This window comes from Apteryx mantelli, chromosome 3 (genome assembly GCF_036417845.1).
Source record: "Apteryx mantelli isolate bAptMan1 chromosome 3, bAptMan1.hap1, whole genome shotgun sequence".
Taxonomy (NCBI): Eukaryota; Metazoa; Chordata; class Aves; order Apterygiformes; family Apterygidae; genus Apteryx; species Apteryx mantelli.
The window spans coordinates 122,017,920-122,037,005 of record NC_089980.1 but is presented as its reverse complement, the minus strand read 5'-3'; the positions used below and the strand labels follow the sequence as shown (position 1 = coordinate 122,037,005).

Below are 19,086 nucleotides of genomic sequence, written 5' to 3'. Positions count from 1 at the left end.
TTTACTTGATTCTGAATTCAGTGCAGTAGACCCCTCAGAATCTTGTCATGTGCAGAAACACAGGCCAAATAGTATTCTCTCTCTTTTTTTTTTTTAATAGCTAGATAATCTAATCTAAGAAATGTTATATATAAAAACACCAGAAATCTGCAATACAGCCCTTATTTTAAGAAGTGTATATATCTTTTTGAAGAACTGCATAATGAATTAAAAGCAATGAATACCTTAATTCTGCTTTTCCTGAAGATTAAAGACTCTGTAATTGCTGCTCCATTGCATTGTCCCAAAAGAGAATGGATAAGGATGGAAATGAAAATCTTTATTTCAAGACCTAACTCAAAATTCTTATGAAAGTATTTAAAATTAGAGTAAGATAAGTATTAATTTTACAGACTTCAAAAATTCACAGATAGATTAAAACAAAATTCCACTATATTGGAAAAGTAGTTTGTGCTTTTTTAAAAACTGCATTACCAGTTGTAAGGTTCATGATTTACGCACACTCACACGCATGTTTGGTTGCCAGTGAATAGCATTTCAGACATAAAAAAGGAGTGCAGGTAAAGCTGATGTTATTTTGTGAATTTCAGGAAAGGTGCACACAATTTATTGTAGCACATGGAGGGAAACTGGCTTTGTTCAAATGGTGGAAGTATGTTAGTAATTTTGAGAACCTTATGTCTTCAAGAAGTGACTTTATTAAGCATGACGGCCTAAGTTCTCCTTGGACCCTTAACACTGATATGCTCTTAACTCTTTTTGGAAATCCGGACAGTGTTTGTTTTCATGAAATTCATTTGTAAGAAGGAATAAAAAGTGACTTGATTACATCAAGTGTAATTACAGTTAACTGATATTTGTGGTGAAAAAATATTTCGTTTTTGAAAAATGTTTCTGCTACCTATGTTTGATGATAATTAACATTGTCATTTAAAGTGATGCTTGTTTTGAACAACATATATCGGCATATTTACAACAAAACAAAGGTCAATTATTGTCTACTGTAATGTTATGTCTAATATTTGTGGAAGCAAAAAAGCTTCCAGAATGGTTACCACAAATACTAGAAGTTCTGGTAATGCCATTATGTACCACACGTTTTTTGTACTATTGCCTTCAGTATTGTGAAGCTTTATAAATTATACTGAATATCTAGTTTTGAGTTTAGCAGCTCTGATATAGTGGAGTTAACAGAAGTGTAAATCCTTTTCCCGTATTCAGACCAGATGTTATAGTGTAACTGTCAAAAACATTTTAACTCTGCTCTTCCAGAAAACCAACGCCAGAGCACCCATTGGTTTTGGGGGCACTAGAAGGGGTCAGTTGCTAAGGGATTTTGAAGATCTCACTTCAGAGCTTCTGGTTGAATTCTATTCAGTGCAAAAAGTAAAGAAAGCTACTAGTAATTGCAATTTTCACTTTATTAAACTCGACTAGAGGATGTGTTTTGTTGAAATAAGTTTTATTTTATTATTACATTTTGATTTGTGTAATCGTTTGTCCCTTTTTTGTTACATTTTTTTTCCATAGCCATTCTTTGCCCCATATCTTTACATGCCAAGGTATTACCCTGGCAGTTCTCATCTCATCTCACGTCCACCACTAAAAACGAGTTTGTCCAGAGATCAGAACAATGGCCTAGTAAGTATTTTGAAGGGTAATTCACATACTAACCTAGACAATAAGTATAGTGAGTAATGCAAAATGAAGCTTATTAATGATGATTCAGTATTAGACAAGTAGAAGCTCTATTTTATAGATAGTTTAAGTAAATGTGTAATGTAAAATGTATTTTGTTTTTAACCTTAAAAATTATTTACAGAAGAAAATTAATTATAACATTCAGGTAACAAGTTTAGAGGAGTACAACATGCAAGATTAGCAGGAAAATATTTTAATTTAATGGCAGTGCCAACTGTGGTACAGTAAATAAATTGGTATAGTGTAGTAGCATGAGAAAAAGAATGCCACTTGTAAATGTATGTGCAAATTTTACAGTAATACAAATTCTCTAACGTATCTGGAGAAAGTAAAATGGCATCTTTTGATTTTGCAAAGAATACTAGAAATTGGAAAGCTTGAGTAAACAATTAAATGTTTTTAATGTCTGAGTAAAACAAAATACATTTTAAGTGAAGTATGCATCTATTGTAGCTTTTTCTTGTAAGTACCTATAATTCAACTTTATTTACCTGTTAAAAAGTAAAAATGACCACACTTTTCTAGGTTCCTATAGAATAATAAAATTCCTTTTAACAGTTTTTTATTGACATAGATTGCTGTTCAAATGGAATTAAGAACTAAAGAAAGCTAAGAAAATAAAAGCCTCATTTGTCATTCAGTTTAATTCTAGAATATTGATTCATTGAGCAAAGCTATTAAAAGGTTTTAAAATCTTTTTTAATCACTTAATTGTTTCCGTTGAATTGTGTATTATTATGAGACCATTCTCATTCATTGTTTACTTCATATTTTTGTTGAGCCTTTACTCATTTTACCCAAACCATAATATTTTGTTGTTGTTAGGATGTTATCAAGGAGGATGCTGATGAGGGGCTTGCTTCACCCACAGACCCCTCAATGGTAAATGAGCAGTCATGTGGTGTGGAAATTTTAGCATCTCATTGCTTTTTCAGCAGTAATGAATCTGCATTAATCATAACTGCAGTTCACTAACACTGCATCAATGGCTTTGGTGGGCATATAGTTAGAGTAGTTGAAGACTAATGTAGTTCGTGAGTGAATTTAAGAGCTAATATTTCACTTATATGGTGTATTATATTTTTCCCCTGTAGTTTTCTGCTTTCCTTTCTCGGTAGCTATGGAGAGTTTTCAATAAAGAGTATTGTGGTAGCTAGATGGAATAAAGAATGACAGCTGGTCATTCATTACTTAGATTTTTAGAATGAAGTAGCTGACCTGTATCTTTTTCCTGCTTTAGTCAGCTGTCTCACCTGATCCCTACTTTTAAAGTTGGTGCCATAAAGCTGTTGCAGTTAATAAAGTATAAAGAACTTTCCATGAAAATAATGATAAAAAAATTCTACATCATAAGCTTATTCTTAAGTCAAAATGCTAACATCTTTCTTTTCCATGACTTGACTAAATAATCATGACTTGATAAAATAATCATAAATATTCATACAAAGATGTCTTCTTTATGGGTATCTTTACACATCTTCTTTACTGTAACCATGGAAATCAGTGGAATATCATTATTTATTATTTCTACCAAAGCAAAAGGTGAATACAGGTTTTTTTATTTACTACCAAAGCAAAAGGTTAATATGGTTTTAATCATTTTCTTACTAGCTTACTGCCAATAGTTGTTGGCAACAGTTGTAGTTAGTTAACCTCAGTTACTTTTTCTTCTAGTAAATTATTGCAAAAAAAGTCTTTCCACTGTTGTGCAATGAAAAACCAATAACAATCCATGCAGACTCCAGAACTGCTGCATTTCACTACATGTAACCTCTGAGCAACCATGTGTAGGCAAGTGCCACAGTGGTGAATTTGCCCTAAAGTTCTCTTTCCTGGGTCATTAGCTACCTTGGGTGAAGGGGTGACTTTGGGGTAAGGTTCTCTTTTAGCATATTTTTGGAGATGCTGATGCCTTCCCTGTGTTTAGTTCCTTTTTTAAGCATCCCATCTCTTTCCCAGCCCTTTGCAGCTTGTCAGTGCAAGGAGAAAACGTAAGGACTTTTGAGAAGGTGCTGGTGTGGTGGTTGAAGGACATGTGCACATGTGCAAGTGTGTGAATGAGAATGGGGTGATGGGATGGAAAGTGGGGAATGATTATAGGAGTCTCAGGGCAAAGGAGGAAATCTGTTCCAGAGCAGACCTGGAACTGGTTGATCTTTTGGTTGTTGCCCTGAGTGTGTATCTTAAGCACACATAGCCTCCTGTTTCAAAGTGTAAAACTCTGTGTCTAAGTTATATGATATGCTGGCTGTGTGTGAGAAAATGCAAGAGTTAAATCACTAACTTTTTTTTTGTTAAAATATCAATAATGAAAGATTTTATTAGTTATTTTTAGTCTTTAATTACTACTTTAATTACTACTGTGAATCTATGTAGTACAGCATAAAAGATCATTGACTTTTCATTAGTCGAGCCACATTGTAAAAATAAATTACTATTCTTTGTGATTTTGGCATTCTTATGTATTTTATGTAAGGAAAGCTGGAAATATTCTGAAATGTCTTTAGTCTCATCCCTGGTTCTTTGAAAATCTCTTGGGTAGTTCACAAAGAGGTTGTTATTGAGGACTGGGTATTCTGCATGCCTATTAGGATGCCCCATCAGGGTTTCATCTGCCTTTAAAAACACTTCTTTTGCAGACTTTCTTGAAATTTCTGTGAAAGGGAACACTATTAGTATTTAAGGCACTGCGGTTATCCACAGATGATGTGTGCAGTAATTTTATCCAGCTATTTAGGTATCTCTTATTTGATGGATCATTGCCACTATACATGATACAGCTTTTACTTATCCCTTAATACGTGGATTGATACATGCAAAGCAATGAAGTGAACTAAAAATCTGTATGAAATAGTTAATGAATGCCAAGGCCTGTAACTGGTTTGATGATTTAAAAGAAGAGAAGAACATGTAGAATCAAAATTGTCTGTCACGCAAGTCTGGTAAGGAGCCAGAAGTGCTGCAATATTACTTCTGCATAGCATAGAGAAATAGAGAAGAATCCTTATTTTGAATGTTTAAATCTTACAGGATGAGCAATAGCAACTTCAGGAACGTGTGTGGTTTTTCTTTTTTTTTAATCATTGCTAAGAGTTGACAGCACTGTATTGGGTATGTTGTAAGATCTCACTAAGTGAGGCCCCTGCCATTGATTTCAGTCTGACATTAGAGCTGACTGAGTTCTAAAATTTCAAGTCCTAAGCACTAGGCTTGTAAAGCCAATGTAAATCTAGATTAGCTTAATGAAAGTTGGTGGGTTTACACTGGTATAAAAATAGGGCTCATTTAAAATGATCTTTCTAATGTATTGTGAACAGATTGAGAGCAGTCACCATATATATATGTGTGTATATGTGTGTGTGTGTGTGTATATATATTAAAAAAATTTGACTTGTGTCACCTTCCTTATTTGAATTTTGTTGTTGATAATAAGAATTTTTCTGTCTCAGACCATAGTTTTTGAGGAAAAGTGTTTAACTTTCCACAAGAGTAACTGTTTGTTACTTAACGAACCAAAACATAGATGTCAAACCAGTAAATGATTGTGGACCTTACCTGTCATACCATAAGGGACCTATGAGCCACGTGAGGTTAATTCTTACAATACTAGTCTATTTTTCATTTTTCCCTTGGAGTCTTCATGATTTTTCTCAACAAATTTACTGTCTTGTATTATGTTCCAAAATCTGAATAGATAGCGTGTTATACCAGAATGGCAGAGGCTTTGACAAATGAGCTTTGACCAAGACTAGAGTTTGAAATTTCTGATTCCACCTGCTCATTCTGTACTTTTGCGGGACGTGGCCATCTGTATAGTGGCATCAGCAAGGAGGTACATTGCAAATTTCAGGGCCTTAGCTTAAATCACTAATGAAAGTAGGTTTGAGTTAAGATACCAGCCTTTGCACATCCATGGTGCAGGCAAAACAGGCATTTCTGGTGACCGCTATACAGGTGGTTATTTCTGACAGGAGCTGTAAAAATTTCTGTGGTGCTTTTCTAAAAAGTTTGTCATTGGATTATAGCGTTACCAGTATATGTTCATAGTTGTTAGAAGTCAAACTAGCATTAGTAGTGGTTATCTGTAATAAATTTAATTGGGCATTTTAGTTTGCATTGTTAATTATTATTTGTTAGGATACGGCTCATTGCAATATAATCATGTTGTTTTAAATACATTTTTTCATACTGCATTTAATATATAATGCCTTAAGATATAATGTGTGTTTTTCTAACAAGAACTAAAATGGCCCACTGCATGGACTGTAGATAAATCTAAAATAGCCTTTAAGAAACTTGAATTGCTTTTCTAAAGTTTGAGCATGACTGAGGTTTGGTGGTATGGGAATTTTCCAGGTGTTTTATTGTGGCATTGTTATGCTTTTAATATTTACTCTTGTTATTTGCTCTTAGAAGTACCTTTTCAGTTCTGTTTTTTGCATGCTTAGGTATAAAGGTTTTGAAGTTATTTGAGATACATTGGTGGTATAATGTAATCTTAAAATGGCAGGAGAATGTTAGGTTAAAGGCAGGGTTTTCCATCAGAAATATAATGCAAAACTTTTATGCAAATAAAATACAGCAAGAGTTCTGCTTTTCTTACAAGTGCAAAAAAGAGTAGGCTGTTCATAGGAAAACAGTATTTGTATAGCATATACCAAATGTGTATTATGAAGGTCTATCTTAAAATTTTCATTGCATTATGAAAATATCCTAGTACAGCACATTTCTGTCCTAACACTAATTTTCTCTGTTGATGAAATTTACTTTAATGCATGTCATCTATATCTTCAAATGTATTTTGATGTGTCGCTTTAAGTTGTTGTTTCTTTTCATTCTGTTTTGTCCCTTTCTGAAAGCCGTGTAAGTCTGGGTTAAACAAACAGAGACAGGTACAGCCACTTTCATTGAATTATTGTTCACTTATTTCAGAGTCATTTCAGAAGCTATCATACTGGCACTTCATGCTGGGCTGTCTGTAAACTAATGCTCATTACTAGCCCTGAGGTTTGTTTTGACAAGCTGCTTTTAGCTTTTGCATGGCAAATACTTTTCAGACTAATGTTCTCTAAGCATCCTTAACAAAACCACTAAGGCTGAAAAATGTGTCAGTTTACAGTTTTAATTCACTTACATGATGACGAAATCCCTAAAGCTATTACATTACTTATTCTTCAGACAGTTCTTTTTATAAAGAATGATTTGGATTAATATGTATCTATTTCAAACAGTTCACACTTTAACAAAAATAGTCTAAATATTTTAACACTTTTCCATATACTTTTATATACACAGAAAGAAGAGTTTCTAAACTAACTACTGATGCATGCAGAAATAATGACTTGCCTTTGACTGATAAAAAGTATTTTGATTTAAAGCAGAACTGTTAAATTATTTAAGTGTTTAAAACTTTTCTACATTTATTTGTAGCTAACAACAGGTACTATATTTAATAGATTCAGGGAACAAAGGCTATTGAAACTCCACACATTGCTTTGGAATCTTTTACTTTAGCAATGCCGTAATCTAATTTTGGCTGTAATTGTTTATTTTACTTTAATTGATAAGCTTTCTTTCAAAAAACTTTTTTTTTTGAATTAACTATTGAATTGTGTTTATTGATGTATTATCTAACTTACACTAGTATCAAGTAGTGGGTGTGTGTGGAAATAATAGACAAAAACATTTGGTAATCTGAAGAAAAATTAAAAAGTGATTTTAAAAACTGGAAAAATACAGATTTACATAAGAGAGGAATGCAGTAAATAGATGAAACTTCTTCCTGTCATCGTCAGTTTGGTGGTTGGCTTATAACCTTAATTTGATGAGGATTTTAGCTATGCTAAAAATTTCAGCTTGATAAGGATCTAAACTTCCTCCTTTAGGCTCCTAATATAACAACTGTTTAGGTATTACAGGCACCTAATTAGGGAGACGTTGCAGAATCTGAAAAGTAGCTGTCTTGTCCTCAGAAGAAATAGGTGCCTAGATTCTAGTGAAAGTATAATGCTTAAATTTTATGCAATATTTTAGGTAGAGTTCTTACCTAGAAAATGGGATATATCTTGTGTTTCTTTAGCGTCTGATTTGCATCAAGTATAAATATGTGCATGGTACAAAAATAAGGATTAGAGCCCCAGATCTGTCTTCAGCTAAGTGTGCTGACTACTAGGCTTAGAATCTCCCCAACCTCCTGTAGTGTTTTTGAACAGAGTTGATTCTGTTTGCCTGCGTTAAGCACGTTTCAAGCATATCTGGCTGAGAATTTGGAGACAATTACATGTAGTGGCATCTAAACTTTGCATCTCCAAGTAGCTTAGGTGGGAAAAATGCCTACCTCCCCAGAGCAGGACATCTCTGATAACACTCAGTTAACTAGTTTTAAATAACTCCCAAGTTAAATGGTAGTAGAGAATGAGTTTTTGGATTGCTGTCTTGGAATTTATAGTTGAATAAATTCTTCTAAAATCCTGGTTTAGACAATTTAGATATGGTTAATGTTATTCAACATAATAATACATTTTTTGTTTTCATAGGTAAATATCTTTGGATCTCTTAATTTATACTAATTCTGAAAGCTAAATAGCTTTGAAGTAATTAAATAGAAATGGAAAAAAATGTATTAGGACTATGAAAATCATCTTCATTGGTGACTGAGGAATATAGTCAAACTTGATGAAGTGAACTCTGGATATTCAAAACGAACTTTTACATCCCAGGGTTTACTCATGTGATGAGCAGCTGAAGCTTTAGAAGTTCTTTTGCAGCCTCCCAGAATGACCTTCATTCCTATGCATGGTCTGCAGCGCTGAAACCAAAACTTCATCTATAGGAAAAAAGAGAGTGCAGCCCTCTCTTCCAGGAGAAATGGGTACAAATATTTCATAGCTGATAAAACTAGTTCTGGTTTTGATGTTAGTAATTTGAAATAACTAGCTTAATTGTTTAGCGCTTTGCACTTCGCGCTGCTTAATGCACAAGCTCCTATCCATGAAGAATGTTTTTTTTGAGAACACACTGTCTTAATATACTGATTTACTGGTAAATTATTTTGTTTTCTCTTTCCACACTTCCTTGGAAATGCGTAGAAGCTGGCAACATTATCAGGGCAGCTTTCATGTTTCACATATGAACTGTGAATAATTTCTACTTGAATCTTGCCAAAGCTGCTGACACATGAAACATTCTCAGTGTTTTGGAGGGCAGTGGCAGTGCTTCACTGTAGTTCTCTACTGTGGCGGTGGTTTGCAGCCCCCAGCTGATCTTGCATAAACATGGCTGAAAGGACCTCTGAAAAATTGATGAATGTTGGTAAAACTACCCAGTGAAACCAAGTAATTGAGTTGTTGTAGATCATCTTTGTCTAAAGCTAAACCAGGAATTTTTAAGACAATAAATTCAGAATTGCATCTGGGATATTTAAAAAACAAACTAGCTACTAAAATCAGTAGAAAACTTTGAATAAGATGGATTTGAAATAGATTATTAACCCTTACTTAGTTCTGATTTTTATGTTGTTCTTCTTAAATAACATTTAAGAGAGTATTTTCTCACATAGGCAAGACTCAAGCTGCTGTGTTGTTTTTCATATAAATAGTAAAGTAAATGCTTCCCAATATATAGATATTCTGATGTTAATTAAAAATGCCTGGCCATCCTTATTCCTGTCTGTTAATTTTAAAATGTGGTTGAACACAGTTTGATTTGTGTTAGTGTATATTGTCAAATTCTGGGTGTACTGGGTGTTTGCACAGCTCTTGCATTTTTTTTTTTCACTTCTTATAGGGAGCAGGAGTGGGCACAGGGTCGACCACAGGAGTAGCACATGTGCCTCTGAGCACAATGAGTGTGGAAGCTGTATGCGAGAAACTAAAGCAAATAGATGGTCTGGACCAGACTATGCTACCTCAGTACTCTGCAACTATAAGAAAGGTATCTGTTGAATTTCATTAGTGTATTTAATACTTAAACATAAGCCTATTTTCTTGGAAATTGACATTGAATATTGAAACATTAACTTCCATACATGCTAAGTTCAAGGCACGTTTTTAATAAAAGCTTGTATTTCTCAGAGGAAATGCTCTCTTACAAGAAAAGAATCAGACTCAGAGATGTAAAGGATTGCTGGTGATGAGACTGATTTATTTTGAGAAAAGGAACATGAAAAATCATTTCAAAATTGCCATGTGTGGATAGATCAGGTGTGCTGTAAATGTGTTCTATATCCAGGTAGCAAGATCGCTGAGAAATTGGCACATCTCCTTTTTTGTATGTGAGAGTGGTGAAGAAGATTCCATTTCTCTCCTGTCATAATCCACCTCTCTCTGTTTGCTTCAGAAAAGGCCAATGGGCATTTTTCTGTTACTTCCTCTTTCCTCTGACACATTAAAACAGAATTATTTCTGTCTGTATTGCTTTTCTCACCATTCTGTGCTCTCCTTCTATGCGTAGGAAGAGGGAAAAATATGGAGGTTTCACTGATGTTTTTGATGAGCTTGCTTTGTCCCAGTACCTATTATAGCTTTTAAGAAAACAGAGAGAGAATGTTGATTCAAGCGTTGATGTACAGGTTTTTGATAGGAACCGTCAGCAGTGTTGCTCGGGGGGGAAAGCAGGAAGTCAGATTGCAGCTTGGTAGGCCTAGCTGCAAAAATTTCCAATTGCTTTAATGGTTCTAGGGTCCTAAAAGAATGTGCACATTACTTAATTAGAGATTCCTCTTATTTATATTCTTGCATTTCTCACTACAAGTGGTCCAGTCTGAACAGGAAGAATGAGAAAGGTTCATCCTGGTCTTTTTCCTGGTTTGATTAAAACCATCTACTTGGATATGGGAACAGAACCAGCAAGATCCTCACACTGAGCAGAGCTTGCAGCTCAGATCTCCCATTTTGTAGCTACCCTTTTAAGAGATGTTTTCTCTTTTACGTTTTGTCTATTCACTGATACATTGCGTAGAGGAAAGTACCTCTGTTGGTATGTAGTAGTTCATCCAATCCAACTACTACCAACAGAGGTACTTTCCTCTACACACTGTATCAGTGAATAGACAGTAGTAGGAGTAGGAGAATTGGATTTGGTGCTGTTTGAAGGAGTTAAGTACTGTATAAACATGCCTAACATCTGGGATTTTCACTTTCCTGGGATTTAGATGGAGTTTAGGCACTTCTGTGTTGATCTCTGAATTATGAGTAAGATTAGAAAAAGCTGGATGTCTAGGTTTCCATCCCAGGGTGCTTCTGATGAGGGAAGGGATGTAAACTTGTATTTATGCAGGAAGGGAATTTTACAGAGGTAGTACGTGGTCTTGGATGCCTCAAGCCAGGGATGAGACGGTGTTTGGAACTCAGTTATCTGATTAGCTTCAGAGGCTTGGACATCTGAGGTCCATTTCTGTTGCAACTGAGAAATCTAGGCAGCTGAATGTAGTTTATTGTCTATAAAAACTTTTTACCACTAGTGTCTTGTTTCCTTATGTCAGTTTATAGAACACAACTACATTGCCTTTCATATCCTCATTTTGATAGGTTTAATAAAATATTTTCAGTTTTTCATGAAAGATAGACTCTTCCTGCCCTTAATCATTCCATAGCCTTTCTCTGTCCCTTTTCTGTTTCCATTACTCTAGTTCTTCCTGTGCTGTATCCTAGTCCGTCAGCAATCATTAGTAAATATTCTTTTTTAATTTATTATATGGGATTGGACTTAAGATTGATGTTTGGGGAATTTCTCTAGTAGACCCCATCAATATATCTGACTTCAATTACCTCTTTAGTCTGTTGCTTTCTCACTCCACAAATCTTGTATTGGTAATTTATATTATTTAATTTTATTGTTTTAGGCAAATATAAATGGCCGTGTCTTGGCTCAGTGCAACACTGATGAACTGAAAAGGGAAATGAATATGAATTTTGGTGACTGGCATCTGTTCAGGAGCATGGTAAGACTTTCTCTTCAGTATTCCAGGTCATCTTAAATTAGTGTTCTTGTTATGAACCTTACTTTTCCTTTCCTCTATTATTGTATTTCTTAGTTATCTTAAAATATGAGTGCATTTATTGTTACTTTGTCTTTTTGTGTTGAGCACTTTAACTGACAACTCGTTGCCTATGGATTTTGTTTCTTAGTTGATTGTGGATGCTGAAGTTTTTCCCTCTTTTTATAAGGTTTGCCTTTCCTGGATGGGTGGCCTTTTTTTCCCCCCCTTTTTACATTCAGCTGCTTGTTTTCATGAAATTGTCAGAACTTAATCCTCTTCGAGGCTGCTGCCCCACTGTTAACTCAGTCAGGGAGTTCAAAGTTTATTTGGGAGAGGGAGTGGACAGCCAGGCTTTTAGAGATGCACTGCACACAATTGCATAAGCTTCATTTCTTAGGGAAACTAAGCTAAAAATCAGACTATTGAGATAAATGGACAGTATTTGACTTATATATACCTGTATGATACAGGAAAGCTGCATTGAGTACTGTTATTGAAGCATACATATATACCTAATTTCCCTCCTCTCACTCCCCACAATTTGAGAGTAAATGACAGTTTTACGTTGAGGGGTATGCATCCCTCAGAACTGTTTTCTCTAAGTATTTTTAGTATACTGCCAATTTTCTTTCTGAAAACTACAGTATGTCTCTGAATTGCTAAATCAGTCTTGAAAACACTGAGAATTACAAGAAGAGGTTTATTGTTAGATTCAAGTTTATTCAGGCTATAAAACTGAAGTATTTGTTTTCTGCTCTTAAATCTGTAATTTAGCACTTTGTTTTACAAAAATTTATTGAAAATAGCTTGTGGCATATAAATTCTTTTAAGGGTCTGTACGGTAGTAAGAATAGTCTGTAAATAGAAGAAAATTCTCAAGTATTACAATGTGATTTGCAGTAAAGAAGGAATGCGTTAGGTCTGTAAACAGATCTTTCTCACATATGCAAGTACACTTTTAAAACTGAATTACTTATTCCTATTTTCAGTACATTTCTTATTTAACAATTTTGAGAGAATTTTTTTTTCTTTTTCTATTATGTAATGATATCATACTGTCTTTTTTTTTTTTTTTTTATGTTAAGATACTTGAAATGAGAAATTCAGAAAATCAGGCTGCTCAGGAAGATCCTCGTGGAACAACTGAGCACGTTACCACTGCGATTTCTCATAGTGAACTTACTCGTCGTCCTGGGCATAACACTGAGTTGCCTCACACTGAGCTTACGGGTCTTTCTGGTCAAGCTCCCTACACACTTAACTTCAGCTTTGAAGAACTGAACACAATTGGTCTTGATGAAGCTCCTCCGCGTCATAGTAACTTAAGTTGGCAGGTATTTAACAAGAGTGCTTGCTTGCTTACCTGTATGGTAAGGTTTTTCTTCCATTCTTTGGATACAGGTCAAGAAGTAAGTCTACCATGGCAGTTCACATGCTTTCAGTTCTCAGTCTTGACAAAGACCAAAGTTTTGCAGAGGTGTGAACTCTAACTGTACATCTATTCCAGTAATGACTCCTCCAGGAAAAAAGCCAAAGCTATCATTCTTTACTCATCTTGCTTAGGGCAGTGTCCTGCAATATTTTTGTTAACCATGATATTCAGACTTCACGTATGAAGTATTTTAGCTATGTGCTAGTCAGAAGTCGCACCATTCAAAGGATTACAGATGTATTTGTTTGCTTTTAAACAAACAAGTACAGCATTCAGTGACATGAGAGCCTTGTGCTGTGATAGTAAATAATGTAATCATACACTCCAGAGTTCACATCCTCCTGTAACTACTGTTTCTGCCATAGGTTATGGATAGTTTTCTCTTCTATCCTTTGAAATCACCCTAAGTATGTGAAGTACATGATTGCCACCACCTTTGTTGGTGGTTCTGTTTGTTTACTTAGAAACAAGACAATTCAGTTGATAAATGAGTAGATGGTATCTAAATAGTGGTCAAAATTTCTAAAAGACGTGTAGCAGCATTTTCATCTCTGGTTTTAGGAGTCCAAATCAGGAAATCTTGAAGGTGTGCCAAAATAGTAAGACACCCCAAATCACTAATGATAGATAATATTTTTAATATTCAAAATTATAGCTGAAAAGACATTTGGGAGATGCGTACATGCCCTATATGTGTGTGTGTGTGTACAGGCACACACACACTAAGATAAGATCCTTATTACTCTTATTCTTTAATCCCCATCTTCTGTGACTGAATTCAGTGTATGATTTTCAAAACCAGGTGGCATGTTTCATGCCAGTAACATGTTGTTTTTTTGTGTCAAAATCACAGAAGGAATGATAAGAAAAAGTTTTTTAAAACATTCTTTAAAATGCAAATTTAAATAGTACTTTTAATGCCCATAGAGATATCTTAAGTTAAATCAAAAGAATGAGAAACGTAGTTTGTCCGTCTTCAGGAAACATTAGAAGTTGCCTGTCTGAGATTTTTTATAGTATACATTGATTAAAAAAAATATGGCTCATTCTCTGTAAAGAAAAGGAGAACTGGTGGAGATGCATAATAAAATGAAATAATTCTATTTTTGGTGAAGAACTGTAGCTGTAGTGAATATGGATAAATAGTAGTGAATATGCATAAATAACCAAGTATGAATATTTCTGAGATTCTTGCAATGTCCTGTGTCATTGAATTGCTTAGAAGTCATAGAATATAGAAGTCACTTAAACACCATTTTATTTGTAGTTAATCATGTTTAATTGCTTCCCAATATTCTGGTACATACAAAAGATTATTGATCCTATGAAAAGCTGTTAGTAATACAAAGGGAATAACCGAAAGGTAGGATCTTGCATACGTTGCTTGCTGAAGGGGTTATATGCATCTTCTGAGAAGAAAAGAAACTGAAATAGAAGAATAAGAAGGCTGTATAAGAGCAGAAAAAGGTGGGGGGAAGGAAGGAAATAAAAATTGAAGGTAAGAAAGAAAAGAATGGAGTGAAAGGGTATATCTGTATGATTAAGCAGTTCTGTTTTGAATTTCAAATTCATTCACCAATTGATTTGACCAATAAGTTAATTTTCCTATCTACGCTTAGCTTGTTAAAATTGTCCTACCCCTTTTAGATTTTTTTTTCAGTGATTTCTACTAGTAACTAGCTTTTTGACACATGGTTCATTCTCAGTGTTTCCACCAAATAAATAATAAGTCTTTCAAAATCTCTTTTCCTGTGTAGTGTAAAGTCTAACAGATCTGCTTAAAGCACTTACTGCTTAACTTAACACATCAGCTCCAATCTATTGGGCACTATATCTCTTTTTGGAGGCTGTAACAAGCAGCCTGTCGCTTGCATGGCATGAAGCTGTGTGTTCAGCCACAATGCACTCAAGTCGCTCAGCTCTTTGCTAGACCTTGGTTCTAATGTTTACTAGATCGCCAGCCATTCCATGCCTATGAAGTTCTCTATGACCATGCTAAAAGAGAGGAGAGGTGAGGGACAAAGAATATGTTAGTCTGAGAACTGATTTTTTTTTTTTCCTGAAATCGGCTATTGTATTAAACTGAATGGAATGACTAAATGGAATTTTGTCAGGATATACTGAAGTATGTGGGATGGAGGTCTTGTCAAAAAATTTTGACAGATGTTTAGCATTTAGATGAACTCTTCCTAACTTAAAATGTCTATTTTGTAAATGTACACAAATATATTAGAAAAGTCTATCTTCACATATACATTTAATTATATACTCAAGAGGCATTAGCCTCAATTGCACTGTGTAAAATACTTGTGTAGAAAACTTCTGTTACAGGGATCAACAATAAAAATGCTTTATTCTAAGTTTGGTGAAAGTGTGTGAATGCAAATATCTGATTATAATAAACATGTTTAAGATTAGTTTAGTTAAAGCATTGACAATTTGCCTTCCATGATCTGTTGACAACAAAAATTTGCCTTCAAGCACGCTTGATGCTTTCAGTTCTTTAAATTAAAATGATCAGTAAAAGTCAAAATAAATAGTTTTAACTGTTTTTGTTTTGTTTTCTTTCTTTATTTTGCAGTCACAGACTCGTAGAACTCCAAGTCTTTCAAGTCTTAACTCTCAAGATTCTAGTATCGAAATATCAAAGCTAACTGATAAGGTTCAGGCAGAATATAGAGATGCGTATAGAGAATATATTGCTCAAATGTCACAGTTAGAAGGGGGTGCCAATTCTACTACGGTAAGTGGCAGGTCCTCCCCCCATAGCTCATCTGCTTTCTATATGGGGCAGAGCACATCAGGAGGCTCCCTGCATTCAAGCGCAGAACAAGAAAAAGGAAAAGATGGTGAACAGAAACAAGATGATGGAAGAAAGTCCTTCTTGCTGAAGAGGAATGATGTTGTTGATTACAGTACGTCAGGTGTTTCTACTAATGATGCATCTCCTTTGGATCCTATTACTGAAGAAGATGAAAAATCTGATCAGTCTGGTTCCAAGCTTCTCCCAGGAAAGAAGTCTTCAGAAAGAACAAGCATTTTCCAGGCTGCAGATATAAAACTTAAGGGAGTTACTCTCCGGTATCAGAAACTTCCAAGTGATGAAGATGAGTCAGGAACTGAAGAATCAGATAATACTCCACTTCTTAAGGAAGGTAAAGACAAGAAAGCAGATGGAAAAACAGATAAACAGCCCAAATCCCCAGAACATGGATCTGAACCGATTAGAACATTCATCAAAGCAAAGGAGTATTTGACAGATGCCCTTTTGGATAAAAAAGATTCTTCTGATTCTGGTGTAAGATCCAATGAAAGTTCTCCAAATCATTCCCTCCATAATGAAGGAGCAGATGATTCACAGCTTGAAAAGGCAAATCTCATTGAGCTTGAAGATGACAGTCACAGTGGAAAACGAGGAATTCCGCACAGCCTTAGTGGCCTTCAGGATCCGGCTGTGGTTCGCATGTCTATTTGCTCAGAAGATAAGAAAAGCCCATCTGAAAGCAGCTTGATAGCGAGCAGTCCAGAAGAGAACTGGCCTGCTTGCCAGAAAGTCTATAATTTAAATAGAACCCCTAGTACAGTAACACTAAATAATAACAGTGCTCCAACCAATAGAGCTAATCAAAATTTTGAAGAAATAGAAGGTATTAGAGATTCATCTCAAATTATCCTGCGCCCTGGCACAAGTTCCAATTCAACTGCAGTTCAGAATGAGAACCTGAAGAGTGCCACTCACAAGCGGAGCCAGCGATCAAGTTATACCAGGCTTTCCAAAGATTCTTCAGAGCTCCACACTGTTGCTGCTTCAGATGGAGCTGGTTTTGGAGAAGAAAGAGAGAGTATCCTATGAAAAGAAGCCAGATTAAAACAGAGTATGCCCATGAGTTGTAGTTTGCTAGGAATTCTTTGTCAGTGTGTGGTTACATTAGCTATGTAGTTTAAACTTTCAATTCAGTAATTAACAGATCTAGATTATTTTCAGTCATTTTCCTGGAAAGAAGAAATAATCTTTGCAATAAGCAAAATGCTTCAGACCTTCCTTCCCCATATTTGTATTACTAGTAAATATTTTATTTCCTCCCCAAATGAATCAATACCTGTCATTGCATGGAAATTCAGTTCTTTGTTAATATGCTGTGCAAAGGTTTGGTCAGGGACAGATGTTACAGAAGCATGGTTTTCATTATTAAAATAATTCTGTGATTTTACATTTTTGTTGGGAGATATAGTACTTATTCCTTCTAAATAATCCAGTTAAGTCTCCTTCCTTACTGGTAAAGTTAAGACCTTGCATTTTTATCATTTGATGTAAGAGATGCCAGATGATTAAATATTACAACCTGTGACACCCTTATCAAACTTTGCATTAACTAGTCAATTAATGTGTGCAGCATAATATTACATATATTGAAATTTAAATGTTAAGATACCTGTTTGGCTGTACGTACATTTTTATTCTGTGTGTGTTCAGTAATTGCTGTTGACTTTGTGAGCTTTGGGTAGAGTGTTGATAGGTTTATAGGAAGGACTGTCTTGATGTATCATTAGAATTGGCAGTTACTTATAAGGTAATGCCTCATCATTGATTTAATGAATGCATTATTTATTATAGGTACATAATTTCACAATCAGTGCTCTAAATAGATGCAACCACCTGAGCTACGTTAAAATATTGTAAGGTAATGTGTGAATGTGATGTCTGAACTTGTGGAGTATCTGTTGCTGTGCATGATCTTTCCCTGGTACAGTTGTTTATTGTGTGGTTATGGAAAGAAAAATTTGGTAGTTTGCTATTTTAAAAACAATGTGTACTTGCTGGAATCAGAGCTCTATGTCTGCTTCCTTACTTCAGAAGTACAGTATTACAACATTTTTATTTGTCATCTAAGTAATGCATCTGAATGTTACTGTAGCGAATACTTTGTACTGTCCAGTGAAATATGCATGTTTTTGAGGAAAAAAAAATGTTTAGACTCCGGTAGTACAAAGAGAATAAAAAATAATTGGCATATTGGGTTTGCGTCCAAATTTTTTACTGCAGTATTTTTTCTTCCCTTGATAAATACGTACATGTTGTTTTGATTAAAGTGCTTTACACATCCAGGTAAAAGAATGCATTAAATAATGTTGTTATTAATACAATACCAAATAAGCATTATGTATTCATGGAATTGACAAAGCAGACTTTCCTAAAGGAAGTGCTGTGAACTCTGGAGAGGTGGCCACCTCCTGGTATTCCAAAGCAGTAATCATGCTGTTGGTGGAAGTTAACATTTGGTGGTAGTTTTCTGCAACTTTGTTTCCGTCCCAGTACATCTCCGAACAGATGCCTCCAGTGGGACCATGTGCTCATGACCCTTGTTTTTCATGTCTAGAGAATACTTTTGTATTGTTGACCAGAGTCAACAGAGAGACTGGCTGTGTCTAGGCTCTTCGCTACTTCATTCCCCAGATGTCTGGTACTTACAGGATCATAGACTTGATCTTTACGCCATTGAATTCTGTTAAATTGGGTCATAAAAGAATTCAATTGAATTAAAATTGACTCTCCAGAGTATTACAGAAGTACTGGAAATGTGTGTGTGTATCTTTATCTTTTATAAAGATTATTAGTTTAACAACAACGAAGAAAGATTTAAAAAAACCCATAGCCTATGCAGCTTCATGATATTTTGCCATATCTTTGAGGACAGTTTTTTAGTTTAGATTCCTCCTATGAAAAAACAAAACAAAAAAAGCTCTGACCTTACATCATTCCACTTTCTGAAATTTTGGGGGTGTAAAAAGCTTGCTTCAGAAGGATATTTATAAGCATTGTTTTGTAATAGAAGAGAAGTAGTATAGCCTTTTTCATTAAGAACTAAGAAGTATTGAAGACAGATACTGGCTACCTCAAGTCATTTTGTTTGTAAAAATCCTCAAATAGTCCAAATGAATCCATTTTTGTTTTCATACGTTTAACTCTTTTTAT

The 19,086-nt window shown here is 34.8% G+C and overlaps 1 protein-coding gene across 3 annotated transcripts in view; it reads left to right on the top strand.

Annotated features, from left to right (window-relative positions):
* Positions 1-18,124, top strand: part of KIDINS220 (kinase D interacting substrate 220) — an 85,950-nt gene extending 67,826 nt beyond the window's left edge. For all 3 annotated transcript variants that reach the window (XM_067294267.1, XM_067294266.1, XM_013955056.2), the window contains 5 exons: positions 1,531-1,641; positions 9,487-9,633; positions 11,543-11,641; positions 12,766-13,014; positions 15,694-18,124. In XM_067294267.1, the coding sequence (XP_067150368.1) occupies positions 1,531-1,641; positions 9,487-9,633; positions 11,543-11,641; positions 12,766-13,014; positions 15,694-16,965 (1,878 nt within the window). In that variant the 3' untranslated portion in view covers positions 16,966-18,124. The remainder of the gene's footprint in view (positions 1-1,530; positions 1,642-9,486; positions 9,634-11,542; positions 11,642-12,765; positions 13,015-15,693) is intronic.
* The last annotated feature ends 962 nt before the right edge of the window (positions 18,125-19,086 follow it).